This window comes from Filicampus tigris, chromosome 19 (genome assembly GCF_054856515.1).
Source record: "Filicampus tigris isolate MCC_2025a chromosome 19, RoL_Ftig_1.0, whole genome shotgun sequence".
Taxonomy (NCBI): Eukaryota; Metazoa; Chordata; class Actinopteri; order Syngnathiformes; family Syngnathidae; genus Filicampus; species Filicampus tigris.
The window spans coordinates 11,624,764-11,649,327 of record NC_141235.1 but is presented as its reverse complement, the minus strand read 5'-3'; the positions used below and the strand labels follow the sequence as shown (position 1 = coordinate 11,649,327).

The following is a 24,564-nucleotide window of genomic DNA, read 5'->3' as shown; positions in this document are numbered from 1 at the left end:
ATAAAAGCTACGTGTACAATGGACATGAAAACTCAAGATGTTAGTAAAACAAAATGTGAGTAAAAAGCAATCAGCCACGACTTTAGCTTTTGATTTTAAAAGTTAAAAACATCATTGCTTTAAATTGTATTTTGGCTTTGTCTTATTGTGAAATTTTTAGAATGTAATGTCGATTTCAGAAATAGTTGTCAGAACTGTGTCAAGTCTTTTCTGAAGGAATTTACACTCATTCTCTCAGAAGACAAAAAGTACAAACATACCACAGAAACAAAGCATCAACAAAAGCAACACGAGAAAGTTACACATTAATCAGCAGTCACTAGAAATGAAATACACACTTACACGCTCAAAAAGGAGTTGGAAGAAGTATAACCTTATCTGGTCCTACCCGTTTAATCTCCCTTACGTGAACAATATATCAAATATTTGTCAATCCACTACGGTAGTTCTATATCATATCATATGATATAATATCATATACAGATTTGTGCACAATATATCAAATGCTGTACACTACCATACTTATGAATATGTAGCTATACATAATATACTATTAGACTAGATAGAATACTATTTGGTATAACAGCTAATATACTTGGAAAAAACAAACACAGTTTACTTCATTTTTTTTAGTTGAAATCAGCCCCTAAATGTGAGATCGCTGTCTTGTATTGATCCTTTAGGGGGAACTAACCATGACCAGTGACATGGAGAACCTCCAGAATGCTCTTTTCCTGGACATGGTACCAGAGACTTGGACAAAGCGTGCTTACCCCTCCATATGTGGCCTGACTCTGTGGTTCTCTGACCTGCTGGCACGAATCAAGGAGCTGGAAGTCTGGACAACTGACTTTGTCTTACCTTGCGCAGTGTGGCTGACCGGCTTCTTCAACCCACAGTCCTTCCTCACCGCCATCATGCAAGCCATGGCTCGCAAGTACTTAACAGCAGGGCTTATATGGATAGTATCTTGAATTTCTTAGTGTGATACAAAGATTCCATGTTTGGATAACAGGAATGAGTGGCCTTTGGATAGCATGAGTCTGCAATGTGATGTTACCAAGAAGAACCGTGAGGACCTGACATCGGCACCTCGAGAAGGGGCTTACGTCCATGGGCTATACATGGAGGGTGCTCGCTGGGACACACAGGTATAGCTAAACTTGTTTAGTATTTTTTGCTTACCTTTCTAGGGAGAAGTATTTTGACAGCTGCCTTTTCCCCTACGGCAACACAGCAATTCAAAACAGAAGAAATATGGATTCGTGGGCGTTTCCAAAATGGTTTCCATAAAATTGGTAGCATAGAATTGTCAATCATGTCTTTTGTAAGATTGATTAAGATCTTGGGGGGTAAAGGGTCTGTTCATTTCTTTATTAATCATGAGGCACGGTGGATACCAGTGGTGGGCATTTTATTCAAATTTGCTGGTCCATCATTCGTCATCCATCAGCAGCCAGGGTACCCATCCGTCATTCGTCAGTCCGTCATTTTTCGTGACGAACTGAATTGTAATCGGCAGTCCGTCAATCTGTCAGTCAGCCGGTCCGTCATCCGTCAGCAGCCAGGGTACCCATCCGTCATTCGTCAGTCCGTCATTTTTCGTGACGAACTGAATTGTAATCGGCAGTCCGTCAATCTGTCAGTCAGTTCGTCAGTTAGTCCGTCATATGTCCGTTGGTCCGTCAGTCGGTCCCCCCCAAAACATCTGAAAAACGGGTATCCGTCAGCGGCGGACTGACGGACGCGGTTAGTGACGATTACACTGACGGATGAAAACCGACTTCCGCCATTCGTCAGTCCGTCTGTTTTAGAAAGTATTCAGTCACTTGTCAATCGTCACCAAAACGGGCCATGACTGACAGACTGTATACCTTGCACTGTTTGTACATTGCTTCCAAACTCTAACTTAAGATGCAAAGCTGACAAGCTCCTGGACATGAGGTAAATTCACCTTTCGTTGCACCTAAACTTACTCAGTAAATTAAGTTGGAGATTTCTTTCCTTAAGGGATTCCGCATTCCATTTGTGCCTTGATTTTCTACTTTGCATCCCACTTGCATTCGGCTGCAGCGCATTACTCTGCTTCTCTTAGCTCTGTCTATCTAAGCATGCTACCTCTATAAAGAATATGTTGCCTAGCTTTCAAGCTGCATCCCTGTAGACTTGTTAATTGGGGAATGTGCAGAGTGTGCACTTGAACACTTAGATCTCCCCTTAGTTGAGTGGTTCCTTTTTTCTTCATTAAAGTTAGAGACGCAGGCAAATGACTCTGTTAGATGACTCGGGTAGCTTTTCGTCGATGCTCTCGTCACTCCTCATCCACTCGCTGCCCTCCTCGTCTCTCCAAAGGCCAGTCTTGCGCCAGTGTCGGGGAATAGTGTGCATACGAGAGTAAGCGGTACTCCTACAAGACACAGATGTGTAGCAATAAAAGTCAAAGATTTATGATAAGCCTACTGATCCATATTTATGAAGTTCACCTCTTATTCAAAGGGATATCATACATAAAAGAAAGCTAGATACTGGATTTGATGTGTTCTAAGTGACCGTGACGCCATGGCACACCAGAGATTTACGAGAGTTATGTTTTTTTAATATATATATATATATATATATAAATATAATATATATGCTCATACTAAATTAGACATATAGGTATGCGGCTCGCGTTCAAATTGTGTGTATTGATTGATTGATTTTTTTTTTTTAAGCTCACCTTATTATGAGGACCTGATAGGAGAGTACACATGTAAATTGAGGCCCACCTCAAGACACTGGCAACAATACGATACATTTAAGATGCCCTATGCAATACCATCCAATTCCATTCCAATGTTGCAGACTTCATTATGGAATTGGAAAGCCGCTCGTGGTACATAAAAAGTAATAGTAGCTATACTTTCCCCTTTCATATGCATGTAGCTGTATTCAAATTTGAAGGGTCAAGAGCGGTGGTCACAACTTGCTCCCGTTTCAAGTATGTTTGCAAGTTGCATGTCTCTTGTCCACCTTCTTTCTGGATAAATCCAAAATGTCGCCAAACATTGGATGAACTGAAGTTCTGGGGATACGTTACGTTATGGGGATACGTAGCTCTGCCTTTGCCAGGACACCCGTACTTTGATTCGACCTGTGACAGTTTGTCTGACATCGAGATGATTTCAGATGCCACAGAGGTTGACATATCACAAATTAAATTACTGGATACAAATGAATGGCAACTATTTTTTTGAAGAGTAATCAAGCCAGAGGGTGTTTAATATGAATTACACATCACAGAAAATTGCTTTAACCGAACCAGATGATGATCGTTAAATAATGTTTGGATTGTTTAATACAAGCCACAGTGATTTTGCACAATTTCTGACATATGTTTTCCCGGGTTGTTCCATTGCATCTTTGACAATTATAATGATGCTTTAATGCATATTTTCACATCCCTATCATTGGAAACTAGAGGGGAATACATTTTGAGTGAGATCCATCACGGTCATATACGGCCATGCAATTCCACCTCATTACCGTATTTCATCGAGGACAAAAGTCCTGCTAGGAGATTCCTATCATTTGTACAGTATTTACCCCACATGGACTTTAATATTTCCTTAAAGTTTTACAGTATTTGCAGATTCAATGAAGGCTTTTGTCCTCCGACTTTACCAAAGTCATCAGGATTTACGCACAGCCCTGCAATCCTCTATGCATGCATGGTGAAACTTCAGTTTGTCAGGCACTAAATGTAGGAGGATTAATTAGCGAGACAGACCTCCCTGTTTCAGTGTGTTCAGTGAGTGTTTTTTGAGGCAGGGCATTTTGACTTTGTCTCAAACACCGCCGACTTTCAAACACACTTCAAGATTATGACAATGTTGTGTGCTCTGAATGTCCCGCATGGCTCGTGTCAAACAGGATTAGTCCAACATTTAAATGCGGCCTCATTGGCAGGGGAAAAAAAATACAGAATTAACAAGCTTTCACTGCACTTTACACAAATTAATTACTTCCCTTAGCTCTTTGACACATGTCAATCTGTGGTTCGCTGCATTGTCATCCCTGCCCGTCTTTCTCTGTCAGACCGGATTGATTGTGGACGCCCGCCTGAAAGAGCTCACTCCTATCATGCCAGTCATCTTCGTCAGGGCCATCCCCGTGGACAAACAGGAGAACAGGAACACGTACCAGTGTCCGGTTTATAAAACCCGTCAAAGGGGGCCAACGTACGTGTGGACCTTTAACCTGAAGACCAAAGAAAAGCCCTCCAAGTGGACCTTGGCTGGAGTTGCTTTGCTTTTGCAGATCTAGCAAGATTCCAGAAGCTTTCATTTAAAGTTTGTAATAGTGATGGTGCCACAGGGTCAAGGATCGGCTCGCATTTGAACTGATGATACCGTATGCCAATTGTCTTTGCTTGTATTTTGACAAAAGTCCCATCATTTTCTCAGGTCTCAGAAAGCTTTTCTGAAATCTACTGTATTGCAAATGATTGATACATAGATGAGATTGACGGTAAGATAAATTGTGCAATTGTTCTTTTTTCCCCCCATGTTGAACACATAAATTTGCACATTAAGCTCACTTTAAATGTGTTTACTTTATTCTCATAGTTACATATTATTTGTTTTACTTGTCTTTAGCTTCCATCACTGTTCAACAACTTGAGGTTCCTGATAAAGTTCTGTATTTTATCAACAGATTTGTTGTAAAGCAACATGGATTTTTCTCATCTCATTTTCTATACCGCTTATCTTCACTATTTTTGTAGTTCCAAAGATTTTTTTATAGCAATAAACAAGAAAATTCCTTTCTGTTGCTTGTTCATCTGCTCTTTGCCACATTGCCTGATGATGAAAAAAAAAAACTGTAAACTATAAAGCTATAAATAAATTACAGAATGTGAAAATACCAGGTGCCAAGTAGATGGGTAACTGGGCATAATGTACTACCACAGTACGTGTAAACAAGCTTTTATACTAACAAGGCCGTCTCAATTCTTTTGACAAACTGACATTTTAGCTCAGTGACCGCATTTCTCAAATGTGCTCTCTTGTTTTTTTTGCTCTTGTGATTCAGGACACACTCAGTGCATCATAACAACTTTTATTTCCAGTACTTAAATGGATAAAGGCTCCTCCTTGAGACATCACTTTACAGTGTTGGAGCAGTTTGTGTGTCCTGTGCTTCATGCCCCTGGCGCGGTTCTCAAGGACGATTAAAAATGAAACATTTCCACGCTATCCCTCCCTCAATCTGCGTGTATTGTTCTGCCGTGATAGTCATTTGCTCTATTTTCAGTCACTGTTCATGAAGTCATTGGGAGGACTACTATAATGTCAAAGATTTATTCATTAGTTATTCTTGGCAGCACCAGTCACTCAGTGTGAACAAGTCATTACAAGCAGCAACAACAATTAACCCTATAGCAAGTTTATTTTCTCACAAGCATCACATTGCTGCACCCGGCAAGTATTTATTATTGTTCTTGTTTGGAGTAATTTTATGGCCAAAGATTTAATAGAAAGCATTAAGATGAGTATGCCAAAAGGCACTGTCTGAAAGTAGAGTATGACAAATCGTAGGACTGTGAGGAAATTGTTTTGAATTCATTTGTTTCTGCCATTACAAAAAAAAAAAAAAATCGACTACATCAATAGGTCTGAAGTCACAATATTATATCTTAATATACACATTTGTATTTATGGGGAATGGTTTTTACGGACTTCGCATTTGATTTGATTTTCATAAATGGATATGATTTCTTACAGTTTAATTCCCCATCATTCCCCGACCTACCAGGGTAATCTCCCAATTGCACCTCTTCTGAGATCAAACACTGACTACAGCACTCTTGCTAATCAGTCATTCCCTCCTAGAGTACAATTAAAGAAAAGACAATCTCTAACCAATCCCTATACAATAGATACCGACACATTTTTCTATTTCTTTTTCATCCAGAACTTGGAGAGCTTTAATAATGCACTCAGAGACAGGGAGGTGTGAAGGGGGTGGAACGGATGATACATGGGTGAGAATTTAAGTCGAACAACCATAATACAGATTTAAGTGGCATTATACTATTGACCTTCCAATCGCTGTAGAACAGACCTTTTCATAATGTTTGTAAACAATAGACGCCGGAATCCTTCCACGCGGCAGCAACATAGCCTGAATGTTTGAGCATTTCACCGCAAATATTACAGAGGAACGCAATGCAAAATCTACGAGAAGGAGCTTGCATTTCAGCATTTGAAAAGCAAGCACATTTGTGGCATCTCAGTTAGCCATTTGGCTTGTTAGCTGCTAATATTCACCTCACCGTTAGTCAAGGTACTTGCTTCAAGCTGCAAACGTTCACGTTAACTTATGGCTAATGATGACGAGTTAGCCTTAGGTTATGTGTTTGATGTAATATTACCATCGCACATATGAAGAGAAAGCTTTTAATACGCCGCCACGTTTGTGGGGGCAACAGTCCCATCAAAGGAAGTGCAGATGATTACATTTGGGTTCAATGATTATCATTTTGATGAAATCTGGAAAAAGGACAAAAGCAACATGAAAGCTTCAGATATCTGTGTAGATCCAATTACTCTTTTCCAGCATTTTATTTGATATTCTGAAATATATTGATAGTGATATTCTCTGCTTTATTCACAATGGTTCTGATAACACCTAGTTAGTGCCCTAGCACTAGAACTCCTAGAATCTCAGCTCACCTAGAGCTAAGCCAAATGGCTGTTTGGTATGAAACAAAAAATATATATGTATACAGACTGTATTGAGATTTAATTAATTATGCGTCAAATAACCTGGTTGCTAAAATAAAAGTAACAAACGGGCTGATTTTATAAAATAGAATATACAAACACAAAGATATGTTCTATTTTGATATAAAGGCAGTTTGAATTTTTTTGTAGCATACCAACATGTAACTTATGATCTCAGTGTTTGGACAGGTGTGATAATGGTTTGTGTACGTCTGATGTTGCTCACTGTGGTTCAAGGAATGCTCAGGGAGTTTGTGTGAAAATTAGAGGGAACATCGCATGTCTGTGTGGGTAGTTTTTTTGTAGACCGCATTTTAATGCTTTCCTTCTTCCCTGCCCACACGTTGCAGTCCAAAAATGACAATGCCTTCCTGGGTGAAATGGATGTTGCTGTCCACAGAGTTAATGTGTTGCGTAAACAATTCTACTTTACAGGTTTCGATTTGAACCTCTTAAAGAGGAAGTTGCTGATGCCAGATCAGAGAGCTGAGAGAGGGAGAGAGGGGGGCGTGGGGGTGTCAACTGTATGACAAACTGATCATCCATGCCCACACCACATCACCAAAACCACCATAAGACTCAGAGACTCATTATCACCAGATACTCTAAAATATGATGATAAACAATGGCCACACCATCCAAACAAAGTAATTTAACACAAAGGATTGCGGAATATGATATTGGTTTTATTACATTTTATTTTTCTGTTTCATCTAGGTCAATTATCTGATATTTTTGGGGGGTTTAAATAGGGATTTAATTTTTTTTTTTATTTCAGGCAAATTGATGTGTTTTTTGTAAATTGTTAATCTTTCTTTTTTTCTGTCGTTACTGTTAATAGGCATACAATGGAAACAGTAGAGATGTACTTAACAATTTTCTAGACAAATTATACTATTTATAGTCGCTGCAGAATGTTGGCGGAGGGCCCTGAAATGTTTTCTTCTTCCTTGTGGGGGCATAACAGAAAATAATTGAGAAGCACTGAATTTGAGATACAGAATTATCTGTATGGACAGAGAAAACAAGATAAGCAGGGGCGCGGGGGGTGGCTTTGTGGATAAAACTTTCAAATATAATGTGGTGAGCTTTGGTGGATAATATATTAATTATATTAGTTTTGTTTCACGTTAGGTCTTGTTTTTTGGGGGTTTTTTTTCTGGTAAATGTCTTGCTCGTTAATTTTTTTAAATTTGTTTTCACCTATGTTCGTCAGCCTACTCACTTGAGTCTACCAATAAGCTTCCTCAGCTATTTGTTTTTTTCTTTTTCTTTCTTTCTTTCAAAACCTTGGCTTCTGTCAGTTGTCAGTGTACCTTTTTTATTTGAATATTGAATATTGGTAAGGAGGAAAATAGTGACTATTCCATCTGGCGAGGCACCGCCCCCTGCCCCTGATACTTGGTCATCTCTGACGGGTGTGCGGGCGGGGACATCTTAAGCATCCGTATTGTGTGAGACATTAGGTGGTTGCTTGGTTACTGGTCAGTCCAGTAAAGCCACTAATGAGAATCCTAGAGAGACATTGCTGTTTACGTGCCTTCGCCAAATACAAATATAATCAACATAATGACGATGACACTTATTCAACATTCACACTAACATATTCAACTTTACTCAACATTCTTATTTATCAAATCCAGTCCCCATTATTATATCCGGATGTGCCGTCAGCTGAACATGGATTTTTAGGTCTGTCAGAAAGGTTGCAGCACTGGTGACACATACACTGAAAAAAATGGTTGAATTTACTCAATTTTATTTTGTCAAGTGGTTGCACAAAGTAAAATCATCTGTATGCAGATACATTTTTAAATTAGATGTATAGTCTGCTGGATTCAGATATTTATCGAGTGAATGATGCACAGCATTTTTTTTTTTCATTTTAAGATACAGTACATTTCAAACGCAAACTTTAATATAATTACCCTAGAGTAAATCATTTTGAACTCAACTCTGTGAAACCAGTCAACCTTTTCCCACATGCTTTTATATGAATATCCTCTGTCAGGTCGTCAAGCAATGAGCAGACTGAGTGAGTGAGTGACTCACTGGTGATGAGTAATGAATCTTCGCGTACGACCTAGAGGCCAAGCAGCGGAAACTTCAGTGGAAGAGTCCGACATCATCATGGCCGAAGAAAGCAAGACAGTCGAAATCCAAAGTCAAATTGATGTTGATTGCATTCCTCAATGTTAATGTTGATTTCTTCCTCTCTCTAAGAAGCCACTTGCGAGGTGTCCAACACATACCCCAAACCTCACACCACATTCAGCGAGGAGGAACGTGTGGTTAATGCACTGCAAGCAGTCATTTTCATAATAAGCGTGTAAAGTGTTGATAAATGGCACCATCTTGCCTCCATTTGGAATGCTAACACATTCTCCGCACCGCTCCCACCCAGAAGAGTTGACTGTGACAAAACGGGTGGATTAGCCCGCAATATTGGGACAATACACGCAGCCCGGGGTTCTGCCAGTAGAGTCACTGCACTGCCGCTGTGCAGACCAGCAGCGCAAGGAGCTGCTTTTGGCTGCGACTGGTGCCGGAGGTAATTAGCTTTGACAGTGCTGATGAGTTGCTAATTAAATGTTTATCCGAATCTGGCATCTGTCGTAAAACAAATGTCTTTTAGCGGTCTACAATCAGTGGATTATCATGAATAGCTCGGTTTGGGTGCTGCACGTGGGGAGATAAACTGCAAGACAACGGTGGATTTCGAGTACTTTTTAGGCACTCGGGCAGTTGACGGCAAAAACACTTACCACATGTTGGCAGATGCCTGTGCCTCATAATGGCACTGATTATCTTTTGGTCCACATTCAAGATGACGTTCACCGGAAGTTTTGTTTGGTTGTTGCAATTATTTTTATCTTGGAGTTTTGAAATGTATGAAGATGTCATTTGACCTCAGGAATCAAAATGTGACAGAAGCAAGGTCATTATAGTTTGGGAATTTTAATTACGCTTCATTTTTATGTGGTTTTGACTTTTGTTTTTTAAAGTTTTAATTACTTTTCAGGGCGGCTTTGATAGTTTTTGTTTGTTCTTTCAAAAAATGTGTTTTGTTCAGTTTTAGTATTAGTTTTCTTTTTTAATAGTTTTACTTGTGTGCAGGATTTTAAAAACACCATGGGAAGTAATTGTGTTGTATGAATTCAACAAAAAAAAATATTTTAAAGCATTTTGATAATACAGGGTACAGTTTAACAGTCCACAGACTTTGAACCAAGCGCAGTGCATAACACCGCTTCTAAAGTTAGATGCATGCATGCATCCTGATTAAATCAAGCTATCTGTAAAACACAGGTACTAAAATGTGATTTGTTGTTTCACATGACTTGAAAGTTTGGGACAACTTTATAGGAATATTTTTCCAGAAAATTTGAACAAGATAACCAAAAACTGCAAAGACAATAAGGTCAATGTGGAGTTCCTGCAAGTCAACACTATAAAAGTCATGAACAGCACCACGTTGGAAAGGAGATGCCCAAAAACAAAAATCTGGTCAAAATACCAAATATGATCTTCACGAGGGATTAAACAAATATAACAGATTACTGAGTAGAGTATTTATATAGAGCAACTATATAAATGAACACAATTGGAATACTCTCTCTTCTCCCTCACAGCTCCGCCTATGAACAAGCTGATTGGCAAATGGGCAGCAGGTGTGCAACTAGACGATCCTTCTCACCAGTACAACTGGAAGACAAACCATAACAACAGCAAGAAGTTGTGCAGAGAGGAAGTGTGCATTAAAAGTAGAGGTAAAGAAATTGTAACACTGTATTACAACCATCTTGCCCACGTGGAATGTTTTTGAGTAGCTCATGGGAAAACATTTTAAGATGCAGTGGCAGTCAAGTCTATCACAAGAATGTCAACCTCTGCTACCTGTTGCCTATCCCGCCCTCAGTAGATTCCCTGATTGCAAATTCATATTTTCATTTAAATGCTGATGGGTTGAGAATTGGAGACGCAAGCGTATCCATTTAGCCGGGGTTTGTTGCGAGAGTTGTTGTTCACGCAAAGAGATTCCCATGAATTTATAGGAGATCATAAATTGCACCGGCCAGCATTAAAGGCAGCTATGAAGACTTGGGTCTTAATTCAGGTTGTATGATCGCATTGCATTGCTGGCCTGGTTTGAGAATAAAGTATGGGCAATATGTCAAGTTGAAACTATTAAATACCAAGCTCTAGCTTACTACTCCTATCTTAATTTCAGAGCCCTACTAACTGGCATTTATGAGGACAAACCCCATCACGGCCAGAATTTCTGCTGCTATTTCAAACATCAAGTGTTATGTTTGGAGAACCACAACAAACAGACACTGACCCCCCCCCAAAAAATACGTAAGTACATTAGAAGTACAAGTAAGTAAACATTTGGATGTTTTGCAGTTTGTCTCAGCCAACTGCAAAAAAAAAAAAAAAAAAATGAAGTGTTGATTTGAATCTGAAAATATGACAGCAGATGTTGGCTTGATTTATTGACTGAAAAAGGCTGTGCTCCTAACTGTCCTCTTGGTTTATGTTCCAGTGAGATGTCAACTTTGGATATGACAGCTGCAGAGCTGCAAGTCAACTCAACAGTTCGGAAAATGTTCCAGGGTGAGTCTGTTCTTGCCTGCTGGCTAGATCTTTGCTAAATATGCTTGGCTAAAAATATTAGATGCAGCTAAATAAGAGAACTCTCATTCTCGCTAATCCCACTCAAAAATCAGAGCTCAAAAAAAATATTGAACTTGATAACCTCACTTGTAGTTCAGTCATCTAATACCTACATTTAATGGATAGCTTTCAGTTTAATTGAATGACAATTGTGTGTCACTTTCATATTTGTTTCTGTACCAACTATTTTCGTATGATATGCTACCAAATCACAGCTGTAATTGTCCGGTATGTTGTACTCTACTTGTATGTACAATATTTACATGTTAAAGTAGACTGGTTCAGAAAGCCCAAACAAGGACACATACATAGACAAATAATTTAACAATCATATTTGGGTTGATTCTAGTTTGCACTGAACTGCATTTTGATGCCACTAAACAATGTTTGGCATGACACACAAAGCAATATGGCCGAACCTGATAGAACTGTAACGCAGGGAGCAACTACTTTTCAAGAGTATACAGTATATATAAAAGATTCTTTTTTTTCTTCTTTGAAGAATATATATGCAAATGAACAACTTCATTTGAGGAGCCACTTTCTAATTTCTAATCTATGTGTCGCTATCGCTATCTCTCTATCGAGCGTATATATCTATCTATCTATTTGTCTATCTAGCGCATCTATCTATCTAGCGCATCTATCTAGCGCATCTATTTATTTATTTATTGGGGGGTGTAAATACCAGGGAAAGCGGGTTTTTTTTTAAACAATAAAAATAAGACAATATGAAAACAATTTAGTGCTATGTAAATAAAGATGCATAGTAACATTAAAAACTGTTACTTTTCTTAAATTCTCATTGTGCATAACAGCCAAATTTTATTTCTTGTCTTGAAGCAAAGCAGAATAGATTTTTAAAAAAAGCTCTGCTGCGACGTAATTTTTGAAAATAAAATTAATTTCAAAAGTATTCCTTTATTTCTTTATTTATACTCCATATAGAACTACTATATACAAAAATCTTTAAAGAAAAAAAAAAATCCTGATAACTTTTGTATAGTTAAGATTGGCAATGAGAAACGCGTATTTGAGCAGCTGATCTGTGTGTCCAGATACAACTCCTTTTCCTTTTTTTTATCTCTCATTTTCTGCACGATTCTTCAGCACCTTGTCTCTCCTCTTTGAGCTCTTTTATATATATGTATAGATATTACAGTATGTGTGTGTACTGTATATGTATGGGTGTATATGTTTGTGTGTGTGTATATATGTATATGTATATATGTGTATATATATATATATATGTATATATATATATATGTATATGTATGTGTGTGTATATAAATATATAAATATATTCTTTGCTAGTCTTCAATACAAAATGAATGAGGACTATCTTTATTTTTACTTTTCTACAGTTGTTCAGCCATATTCCAGGTTTTGAACGATTCATCAGCACACCCATGCAGCCTAAATGCCAAATTTCCCTATGTTGCATATAGAGTGTAATTAGTCATGTTCTTTTTTATGCACACCGGATGTTAAAGTTCATTTGAATTATATGAGACCTACAGTATATGACTTCTGTCTGTGCTTCTCATTTCAACTAAAACAATTTAATAGGCTCATCCAAAGCCTGCCATGGAAAAAAAAAAGTCCCAGTTCTGTTGAGGCATGACATTTTCATGCTAGTAGGGAAGGTCAAGAGCAGGAAGTTTTGGTTATGGTTGAAGGCTATACATTGTAAAAATAATAGCCCAAAGTCATTCGTAATCTTTAGTAGGTAGAACATTCAATATTTATTTATCTTATATGCAGTATATTAACTCAGCTCCGTCCATGGCATTTTTTGCTGATTCAAAAGCTATGAGTTATTCAACACTTGGTATGCTCATAAAATGTGACTCAACGTGATGTGACTGAATTTAAAATGATTTGTGCTTCTACTGAGTAAAAACACCTGATACGAAGCCTCCTTCAGCAAGTATGAATGTATATCCAAAACCCACAAATAAAGTTTGCACACCACAGTCACACTCTGGTAATGTAGTGAAAATAAAGATACACAACACAGATTGGCCTGAAGTACCAAAATTGAATGTTTAGAAAAATATGAATGTTTATTTGTCCCTACAAGCATTATAATCTATCTCCATAATCTTCAACTTCGGTGATGTCAATGGAATATGGTACACATCCAAGTATGAACAGTGGTATACATTTTTTTTTTTTTTTTTAATCATCACACGGTCATTCCTTTCTCCCTACAAACAGTTTTGCAAAGACACACACAGTATAGTAGTTTTTCCTGTCAAATACTTGGTTAAGTGGGTTTCTAATCTGAACTCACAAAACAGTGATAATTTTTACTTATTCTTTTAAAGAATCTATTTAAAACAGACAGTCTAATACGAAGTCCATTCAGTTCAGATCTGTCCAGGATAATGTCTCTATTATAGCTTATTTACAATCATCTACTTGAAGCAAAAGGAACAAAACTATAGAATTGTTATGGTTTGCTTGAAAAAAATGCTAGCCATCACTAAAAACGCTGAAACAATATAATCATTTTTCCCTTAATGATTGTGCTTTGTAACCCACATTTTAAAAATGGAACATCTGTTAGAGGCACCTGAGAGTGCAAATAACATCCATTTTATCTTCTCTCTTTGAGATGCTTTATAGTTATGAGTAGGACATGGTGCACACTTTTTTTTTTTCCATCAATGTATTTATATATGTATAATGTTATTACAGGCTCATCCAAGATCATCATTTGTGTTGCACATCAGAAATCAAGGAGAAATTTGGCCCGTGGGTTTCACTGTGCAAAGCCCTTTAAAATTTGCCAGAAAAGTTCCTAGATACAGTAAGTTGGCTAGACAAAGGGGGTCGGTTGAAACTTGAACACACACGGAATGAGGCCGAGGCCTGTGCATGAATAAGAGAATGAAACGAGAAGGGAGCGATAGTCGGCATATGAAAGTGATAATTTTGCACCTCCCAAATTAAAATAATCTGAATGTAGTGTACAGTGTAGCTCGTTTTACCGGTCTCTCACATTAAGCTAGTGGATGTTCTTGGTCCTGGAACATGGGTCAAAGTAAAATGAAATCACTACTGTCCAACTCTAATAGGGTAGTGAGCACACCAGCCTACTTAGGCCAATTGTGTTTTTGTCTGTGCAGTTCAGGCACTCCTTGGTTGCCATTACACAGTCACCTCAGTCTTGCTTCCTGTGCGGTAGTGCTGCGGATGTTGTTGCTGCTGGTGATGCTGTGGGGCGTAGTGGAGCTGCTCCACAGTGTGAGTCCGTCTGGCGGCAAATGCCTGCCGCTTGGACACAGTCTGGTTCATTGCTAAAGTGTTGGAGTGTGGGGCTGCTGCCGCTCCTGGAGTTCCAGCGCTGACTCCTCCGCCGCTGTTGTTCGAGGCACTGGGATGGGAGTGCATTTTGGTCATCTTGTAGCGATCCATAAGAGGCGTGGTGGGTATGAAGACGTCTGTGTGCGAGATGGCGCGCGACATGGACTTGTCGCTTCCGTAAAACCCACCGGACATGCTGCTGACCATGCCCCGTTTCAGAGACATCATCAGCTTGTCCGGTGAGAGCAGAGGATCCTGGGATAGAAGGCGGTCTTGTGAGTACAGGCGATCTTGTGAGTAGAGTCGTTCTTGAGAGTAGTGGCGGTCTTTTGAGTAGAGGTGATCCTGTGAGAGAAGTCGGTCCTTGGAGTACATGCGGTCTTTGGTGTACAGGCGGTCTTGGGAAGTATAGCGGTCCTGTGGAAGCAGGCGTTCCTGGGATCGAAGGCGTTCGGCAGACAGCAGCTGTTCGTCTGAGAGAATCCGGCCTCCGTAAGGGGACATACCATTAGATGACGTGTTGTAATCCTGTTGTGGGGCTCTCTGTGGGGACAGAACCCGATCCTGGGACATGGCTCTTTGGACGCGGCGGGGTCTCTGTCTTTGCTGGGACTGTTGTTGGGAGGACTGTGACTGGGGAGTTGCCTGCAACATGGAAGACTGCGGACCCTGACTCTGAAGCTGCTGTTGTTCCCGATGCTGTATAGCAGCAGAAACATGGAAATTGTTAGTCATGGGGTCTGTCCTTAATCATTCCCTTATTGCCTACTCTGTTTATTACTGTATAGGGATTTTTATATAGTCTACTATATCATTAACTCATCAATCATATGAAAGTAGTTTTCTAGCACTACTTTGGTGCGGCATTAATTACATAATTTCTGTCTCATAATTCAAATGCGCTGGATAAATGACAGCTTATTGAACAAATATTGCATTATAACTCCAAGCGTTTTAACAATGTCTCCACTTTCACCTACTGATTATGCAGCATCAGGAGCAACTGGGCGCTCAAGAACATTTCAACGTGCTCATACGGGCTCAGGATCAAATGCACAGCATTATGGTTGGGAGACAACTACTCTAGGAAATGAGCCACTACGTACACTAATTATATTCATGATGTTACCGTGCCACAACTCGTGAAAATGTCTCAAACCGAAAATCAATACTCTAGAAACAGTCAATTCTTTTCTGTATTGGCAGAACGAATCATGGGACAAGTTGCCTTTCTAGTGACCGTTGGTTGTTCATGACTTTTCAAGATACATTGAGGGGACTATATATGAGATAATCAATACTCACTGCATATTTGAAAAGGACGACAAATTGTAAATTTGCAAAATACATAAAACTGTATATATTGAAAAGGGACTGATTCCAAGCCAGCCATTTTCTTACTGTAGGCTTGTCAGTTAATGAGTTCTGTCATCTAGTCTTGCTATAAACCTGCTAAGGTAAATCATTTTTTTCAAATTCATGTTTATCGTGTTTCAGTTTGGTTTAACTCGACATACAACCACTACAACCTGATCTGGCTAGTATTTACTTTGTGAGGTAACAAGGAAGACTATCGGCTTTGCAAGCACCTTGACAGCATACCAGCACCAATGATTTAAATAAAAAAGAAACGGTAACATCTTTCAATTCAAGGGATGCATGAAGAAAGCATCAATGTTGCATGAGATGTGCGGTGCTTGGGACATACTGACTGAAGCAGACGATTGTGCAAACACTGTCCATCAAAATATTAGCACCCACTCCATGAGGACTCTGCTGTCAAGAAACGACTGTAACATGTTTTCCTCAACATTTCTGTACCAAGTATTAGAAAACGTTTATTCTCTGGATGTCAGAATCAGTGGAGGCCCTTGGCCCCCAGACAACCAAATGGTGTTTACTTATCATGGAGGGTATTTATCACGATCATCCTCTGGCTGTCCGGAAAACGTGCCTGTCATGCACTTCAGTAAAGAACACTGCAGGGTGTCCACTAATAAGAAAACGACAACCTATGATGCTTGATTGACATCGAAGCCAAACTCCATACTGTACTGAAGCTGATTTCGACTAACCAAATACTGCCAGACTGACTGAAGAGACTTTAGAGATGATGACCAGACATGCAAAGATAATTTGAAGGATAACATGGAAGTGCCGAGTTTTTTTTTCTTTGCTTAAGACGATGAGTTTTTTTTATTTTTATTTACCTCGATTAGTTTGGATGTCAACTGCCGTCTTCCTCAGGAGGAGTTTTTTAGAGTCCTCTTCGTCTTTCATCTTCGGTAGTGCTACTTCCGCATACATGGCTAATGAGTTAATCTTTTCTTCTTATGTGTTCAATTATTAGTTTTCACTTGACGAAGATGAAAGACGAAGAGGACTTAAAAATTCCTCCTGAACAAGACGGCAGTTGACGTCAAAACTAGTTGAGGTAAATAAAAAATAACCTCATTGTCTCAAGAAAAAAAAATTGAACACATAAAACAAGATTAACTCATTACCCATGTCTGTCAACCAATCAATGGACTGCAGTGCACCACCCTTTAAAAGGGAAATCAACCCAAACATATTTTTTTCAAGAATATGTTCCCAGCAGGCCCACTAGTTGAAACACGGCATTCTGATAAATATTGTGTTTGTGGAATATGAGTTGAGCAGCAAAATCCACCCTTCTTCAGCCATCTCAGGGGGCGGCCATTTTGTAATCTTTGTCAACTGAAAATGACATCACAAATGCTCAGGGCTCAGGTAACGACCAATTACGGCTCGTCTGTTTTCTTAAGCTCAGCCGTGATTGGTCATTGCCTGAGCCCTGGGTAGTCCTGACCTGAAGGTGAGAAAATGGCCGCCCCCAGAGAAGGCTAAAAACAAGGGGACTAACGCTTATTCCACAAATCAGAATGCCTGTTTCAACTAGTGGGCTTGCATGGAACATATTCTTGAAAAAAATATTTTGGGGTTGACTTCAAGTTCAACTTTAAGTACTGTACTTCTACTACACTTCTATTACCAACAACTACTTGAGAAGCACAGTTAATTTGGTAGGCACCAAACTAGACCAATCTGTTCTGATTGGTGGAAACACGGCTGTTGTTTTACACTGACCATTACTGCAATGCAGTGTGAAGACTACCACGTCCAAATAAATTATTTTCAGAGAAGGAAGGGAATATTAAGACTATTCATTTGGCTTACAGAAGGAAATGAGCACCTGTTTACCCACCTGGTCTTGAGTGATTTTGAGAACATGCAACGGAAGAGTGCCTCTTGCTGCCAGGTCAGGCAGGTGTCGCTTACGAGAGTAGTAGTCCTCAACTTCTTTATCTGCTGCAGAGGAAATGAGGAGAGATAAAACAAATGCGAGAGGTTGAAGAGGATATTCAGCGAGAATATCTCACTGTTGGAATGCAAGGGAAGAACGCAGATCAAGAGCAATACATTTCTGATTTCAGAGAATAGACCTTCACCTTTACAAGATCATTGAGTTGAGTGTGAAAGAAGAGACAGAGAATTGCAGTCAGATTATATTACATGCCAGGCACATAATATTCACGTGTCCAGATTGGGAAGCCTACAGGAGGCGATAGCTGTGGGGGGCTGGGGGGGAATTTCTCAAAGGTCACAGAAAAGGAGATTCAAACATTGTCATATCACATAGACACGTGGCATCCAGTACATGCTAAACAGCATAGAGGAACACTGCACAATGACGTGTGTGCATTCTTGAATCACACAATTTTCTCTTGTTTTAATTGATATATTGCGCATAATAACATGCATTCAGACCAGAGTATTTTTCCAGACATTCATAGAAAAAGCACTGTAGCACCAACAACATGCCACACGAAACCATGCAAACAAATGCAAGTTATATATTGTTGTATTATTATTATTAGCGACCGGCAAGTACCGATACCAGGTATCGTTATCAGGCCCATACCGGCCTTATTTTAAGGTATGAAGTACTCATGGAGGCTACCAGCTACAGATACTTAAGCCCAAAAAAAATGACAGCGAGTAAGTTCTCCTTGGCACTAGATGGCTCTATAACTGCGGCAGTTTGACACATCGGTGAATCATCTGTGTCGACTTTTGTGTCATAGTATCAAATGAAATTTGATTTACCAAAGTACTTGCGATATCGCTGAGTGCTCAGTGAATACTCGCATTGATATTCTGAAAACAAGTGGTATATAATATCTATTATTTTTATTATTATTATTATTTTTACTACTATTGATTGTTTCTCCATCAATAGTTATATAAACTGTAATTATTAGCTCTTTCTGAGCGCTGGCACAAATGTTAAATCTCACATAGTAAGAGGTAGGGTGTAATTTGAAAACGGAGCAAACATTAGCCCAATTGAGAATTCATGCATGACCTTTGAGCTATATGTGTGAGGTGCTATTTATTTTGCTGCCAAGGCTACTCACCGCCAAAATCCCCTTCAGCGGCCAGTCATGCCTTCTTTCCGCAATTCGATTCATAATGACAAGATGTTGCTTTTCTTGAGTATAATGCACACCTTGTGCACTTATCAATCACATTAACATACTCCAAAATAATAATTTGTAATGTACAGTTATACTGCCTGGCACAACATAACAATCCTTTCTTCCATTTTGATACCACTTTGCATTAATAAGCATTCTTGCATTTGTCCGTTTTATTGCATCCCAACACTTATTTTCCCTTCAGCACAATCCAGTGCAATGCAGACAGTAGTTGTGTGACGTAAAAGCAGCTAGAGAACATTTTGGCCTTTTGTTGTGACAACTGATGAAAGACCATCCCTTCTGTTTTCAATCACCTGCTGTAAAGGCACTCTCTTGGTATTCTCTATTTTATTTGAGTATAATGGCCCACCAAAAGTGTTTATTCTCAAAAACAGTCAAAGGAAGTGCATCTTGCTACCTTGTCATTTTGCTATACTCGTGCCTGGCAGCTAAACAAGTGTGAGCCGTATTGGGGGGGAGACCTGATGGAAGGCATTGTAGATGGCTCCCCTCACTTTGACTGGGAGCCAGCAGTGAAGTGAGGCAGGAATGATGAAATTACACAAGCCTTAAGGAATATTTGTGTTCCACTTTAAGAATGTCATGAGATGAGACCACATTGTGCTCCAGAAATCCACCAAAGCACCGCTAAATCAATACTGAGCTGGGCAAGGCATAAGACAGCTTAAACGAACGATTAGAGAACAGTAGTGGAAGAGGGAAGGAAGAGAATGAGTCACATAAATTGACTATACGGTGGAACCTCTAAAGTTGAATAGCTCTGAGGTTGGTACAATTTGGAATTCAACTAAAATTTGCAAGGTCACAAAAATACAAATTTAGAATTTGATCCCTCTTAATATATGTTTGCCTTCTTCACAAGACTTAAGTTTAGTGAATAATTTTAAGGATTGTTTTTGCAGATAGAATGGCTGACCGCAGGATGTGGCGTTAACAGCAGAACATACGAGAAGTATACTGTGTATATATATCGAGTGCATTTAGAGACGTCTCAGTCGTGTCGCAAAAGCAATCATGACTTAGGAAAGATTCAGTATTGTGATCATGTTTTTGAATGTTGCTTTCCAGACCACCGTCACAATAAGAGAAAACCGCAATATACGGTATCAAATACCGTATTCAAAGACTCCCTATAGACTAACACATATAATATATTGGGAGGTAAAGAATGGGTATGACAGAAATATTGTACAAATAATGTATCAGTGTATCGATCCCTTTATGTATTTACAGTAAACGAATCCTATTTTTGCCCAAACTAAAACACGTATCTCACAATATACATCAATAGTCATGCACGAGCTGTTGCTTTCTGTGCATAGAAAAGTGAGAATAAAGCGGGTATAAGATCATCTTCAGCTAAAACTAGTCTGAGCTGAAAGTGCTTCCTTTTTTTCGTTCTTATTCTTACAAATATACACTATGTCAAACTAAATAGTGTGCCGCAAAAAAAAAAAAAAAAAAGGGTTATAAAGTGTACAAAAAAACCTGCAAAATAGTGGGAATGCAAATCCAAAATGCGCAAACGAGTGCGAGGTCACCTTAGATCTTTTTACAATTCACACTTGTAACAATCACTGTATAAAAAGCATCTGTGGCACACACAATTGTTTTGAAATCCAAACAAATCTGAAGTCAATTCACACTTAGGAGCATATTGTGTTCAACTTCAGAGGCTCCACTGTATTCACAAATTGAACGTATATATATATTTTTTATTATAATTTTGGTCTAGTGGTTTTGTATTCACTGTTTTTTCACACTGGGACCTCCATCGTAGCCTTGAAAAAGTTGCTCAAGGTCTCGTCGATCAAAGGCACAAAAATCATGCATCAGGGATCCTGCTCTTGCATTAGTGCTGTGAACTTGGACCTACTCAGTTTCTTCAGGGACGAGAAGCGGTTGAGGTCGGCTTTGATGGCCGCCTCGTAGGAGGGCGGCAGGTGGGACAGACTCTGGAAGGAGCGTGAAAAAGACAGGTCGTAGGGCTCCGTCTGCGAGGTCAGGATGCCACTTATCCGATTGTTGTCTAGAGACACGTACATACATATACAGACACATGGGAGGGAGGGAAAAAAAAATTGGGCAGTACTGGCTTCTCCCCTTCCACCCGTCTCCCCGTTTTAAAAAGAGTAAAAGCACGATGAGGCCACAGGCAACCACCATGGAAGACCACCCGCTGAGACGAAAAAGCAAAGATTGAAGCTGGAGTTCTTAGTCCTACAAATATTTCCTGGAGGCAGATTTGCTGTAAACCAATCTCGCACTGTTCCCTGGCATGACAATTTAGACTCCGTGGTTGGATTTCTGCTGAACGCACTGAGCAGCGGAAGTGCCTACGGTATATTTGCATTTATTTTGGCGCTGGATGCTGGACCTAAGTAGTTTCAACACAAGTATTCAACACAAATACTCTGGTTGAGTATTAACCAAGAATCATTTTTTTTGTACAAAGGTGTCCCCAAGTTAATGGCGTGCTGAAATTTAACCACATTTAATCAGCTGGATTGTTTCCTTTTGAACCTCTTATCTTCGGCCGAGTAAATACTTGCAATTTACTATAGGCTTCCTTATTGCCCTTTTCACAAAGACTTTAATGAGCTCTTGATGACACAATTTGCTGCATGACAGCTTTGTCATTCAAACCAATAAAAGTGTGCCAAATTGACAAAAAGCCAAAAATGCGGACCATTTTTCACACTGCTCCTGGGCTACTCAGAGGTAGGATTTTCTTTTTCACTCACCATGTACTGAGTTTATTAAACGAATAAAATCAATTTCAAGATCCACTATTGCTGGCTTTCCACTACACAGTACAGACAGAACTTGACTCAGGTCTATCTGTGTTTGTGGTCATTGGTTTGCCATTTTAAAATAGTACTGACAATGAAATCCACATCACATTGATTGCTTCATAACTAAATAAATAGACAACACAAACAACAATAATGCGGGAGTGTCTCGTGTATTTCCTTTTGTCATGTGGCTATTGGCCAACACACGAAGACACATTTTACTTGGGGAAGAGATTAAGGGCAGAAAACTGGCCGCTGCAGGAAACTGTAGATTGTGGAGTATTCGACTGCAGCACCAGAGCTATAAGTGACACCAACAGACAAATGTGTGTGTGTTTCGAAGCAATTGATGAAAGCTCTCCCCAATATAAAGACATCAAACAGCCCATGTACAGTAAGGTGAGCCTGCAGGGCACTGTACATAAACATACAGAAATAAAAATGATGTGAAATTCATACCACAGTAGGTAAAAATACTCCATTATACAAATGTACAATCCAAACAACACTTTTTTTCGACTCCCCCCCAGCTGTACTCGTCAACTCACAAAAATTCTTTACAAAAATATGTTCTATGAGCCTCCACTAGTCAAAACACAATATTAATATTAATATTAATATTGCGTTTGTGAAATACAGATTAAGCAGCTAAATCCACCATCTCACTTGCTGTCGACTGAAAATGACATCACAGCTGCTCACAGAGCGCAGGTAACGGCCAATCACGGCTCACCTGTTTTCTGAAGCTGAGCCATGATGACAAAATGGCCGCCCCCAGAGATGGCTAAAAAGGGGAGGATTAACTCTTATTCCACAAACGCAATATTTATCAGAATGCCTTGTTTTAACTAGTGGGCCTGCATAGAACAGATTCTTGACAAAAATATGTTAGGGGTGACTTCCACTTTTCTGAACAATTTTGTCTGTAAAAAACTGTTACTCAATGAGCCTGAATATTGTTGCTTTGATGGGACTGGAGTGACAGCATGGCTCAAACCTTGTGTGGCTATCTCAGCTTAACACCTGCCTTCTCCTCTACTTATTCAAGGGAGCTGTTTCTTTTGCCTGGACTTCAGCTTAACCGCTAAATTTAAGTGACTCTGCCGTGGGGAATGGCTGCAGGTTTAAAAACTCCAACTGTCTTGAGTGACAGTGAAGTTGGAGGTCATAATGTATGAATATCAGGGACTCAGTGGGTGTTTGGCACAGGACTGACTTGACAAGTGACAAGGTTTGATGGGAGAAAACAGTGTCCAACAGATTGGAAAAGGGAAAACGGAGACAAGACCACAAACAACAGATGTGTGCCTGGAGAGTGACCCTGCTTGTGACGGTACTGTGAGTTGTCATCAGGAACGGTGTCAAGCGGCTACGCCTGCTCTGGCTGAATGCGGTGTGATATGATGCCCGGGAAGACGAAAAGAGAGAAGTTGCTTCTACTTTCATCTTTGCCTTTATCGCGCCTTCCCACAAATGCACGTATTTGCGATCCTCCCTGTGTCTCCCATCCACTGCCGACTTCCACGCTCTGTCAATTTTATCTATCCAACCATGCTGCCACCCACTTTTGCTCCTTAATTCTTACTTGTCCATTTACAAGGCCCCACTCTCATTTTCTCACTCGCTCGTGCTCTATCGGCTTCTCCCATGTGAGCCTGCAATCTGTGGAGCGGCGCAGAGCTGCAGTCATGGGTGCGGCCCCAGACCAGCCTCCAATGAACAGATAAAAAAATACAGCTTTGGTAACGGCCGCATGATGGAGGGGAGGAAGAGAGCAAGACATTTAAGATAAGCAAAGCTTAAGAAAGGATAAAGGGGCAGCAAAATGATGACAAGGAGGAAAAAAATCGAGTGAAATGAGGAGGAAAGCTTGAGCACAGACGACGGGGGGCAACGACGGGGGTTCCCGGGAGCTGGAAGGGCTGTGATGGATGTGTGTGGACTGCATCAATAAGGGATGATTTGACTCAGGCTGCACTGTAGTCTTCCCTATTTCAAAACTAACGTCGTCACAACAGACACAAGACGCAGTGAGGGGCTCAAATAGACTGACTTGACATTTGAAGGCTGGTAAAACATTGCGTTGTTCTTTTTTGTTAACAAATACCCCAAAATGTTGGTTTTCCAATTTAAAATAATCATGTAGAATTCCCTATAAGTATAAAGCACATCCAATAAGTACATTTATACTTATTTGTATGCATGTTAGCAAGCACTAGAGCTGATCCATCTAGTAATTGTAAAAATCTAAAAATATGAAATTGCTCATGTTCTTTTTCAATGCCTGATGCTGGGCTTCCATCTACCGATTTTCACAGTCTCAGACTAAAAAGTGAAAGTCAAAGGGAAGTTTGAGTTTTGACCTCGACCTACGGCATCTGAAGGGTGATCTTTGCAAACGTGACATAGTCGCTAATATCTTCTATACATTTTCTATCTAATATAAATCTATTTTCAGAAACTGAAGCAGATTTATTATAAATGAGCCTT

General features: G+C 39.6%; 3 protein-coding genes across 11 annotated transcripts in view; 2 read left to right on the top strand and 1 right to left on the bottom strand.

Moving 5' to 3' along the window:
• Window positions 1-4,731, top strand: part of dnah9 (dynein, axonemal, heavy chain 9) — a 124,824-nt gene extending 120,093 nt beyond the window's left edge. The window contains exons 76-78 of the mRNA XM_086017687.1: window positions 684-937; window positions 1,016-1,151; window positions 4,078-4,731. Coding sequence (XP_085873813.1) covers window positions 684-937; window positions 1,016-1,151; window positions 4,078-4,305 — 618 coding nt within the window. The 3' untranslated portion in view covers window positions 4,306-4,731. The remainder of the gene's footprint in view (window positions 1-683; window positions 938-1,015; window positions 1,152-4,077) is intronic.
• A 5,663-nt stretch (window positions 4,732-10,394) lies between these two features.
• Window positions 10,395-24,564, top strand: part of LOC147129530 (transmembrane protein 238-like) — a 143,471-nt gene continuing 129,301 nt past the window's right edge. For all 4 annotated transcript variants that reach the window (XR_015082523.1, XR_015082522.1, XR_015082524.1 and 1 more), the window contains exons 1-3: window positions 10,395-10,537; window positions 10,999-11,126; window positions 11,314-11,384. The gene's annotated coding sequence lies outside the window, so the exon portion shown is untranslated. The remainder of the gene's footprint in view (window positions 10,538-10,998; window positions 11,127-11,313; window positions 11,385-24,564) is intronic.
• shisa6b (shisa family member 6b) overlaps window positions 13,466-24,564 on the bottom strand; it is a 66,306-nt gene continuing 55,207 nt past the window's right edge. For 4 of the 6 annotated variants that reach the window (XM_086016418.1, XM_086016419.1, XM_086016420.1 and 1 more), the window contains 2 exons: window positions 17,983-18,086; window positions 13,466-15,455 (listed from right to left, as the gene is read on the bottom strand). In XM_086016418.1, coding sequence (XP_085872544.1) covers window positions 14,601-15,455; window positions 17,983-18,086 — 959 coding nt within the window. In that variant the 3' untranslated portion in view covers window positions 13,466-14,600. Of the gene's footprint in view, window positions 15,456-17,982; window positions 18,087-21,155; window positions 21,309-24,564 lie in introns of all 6 variants that reach the window. The other 2 variants (XM_086016416.1, XM_086016417.1) reach the window with 1 other exon arrangement.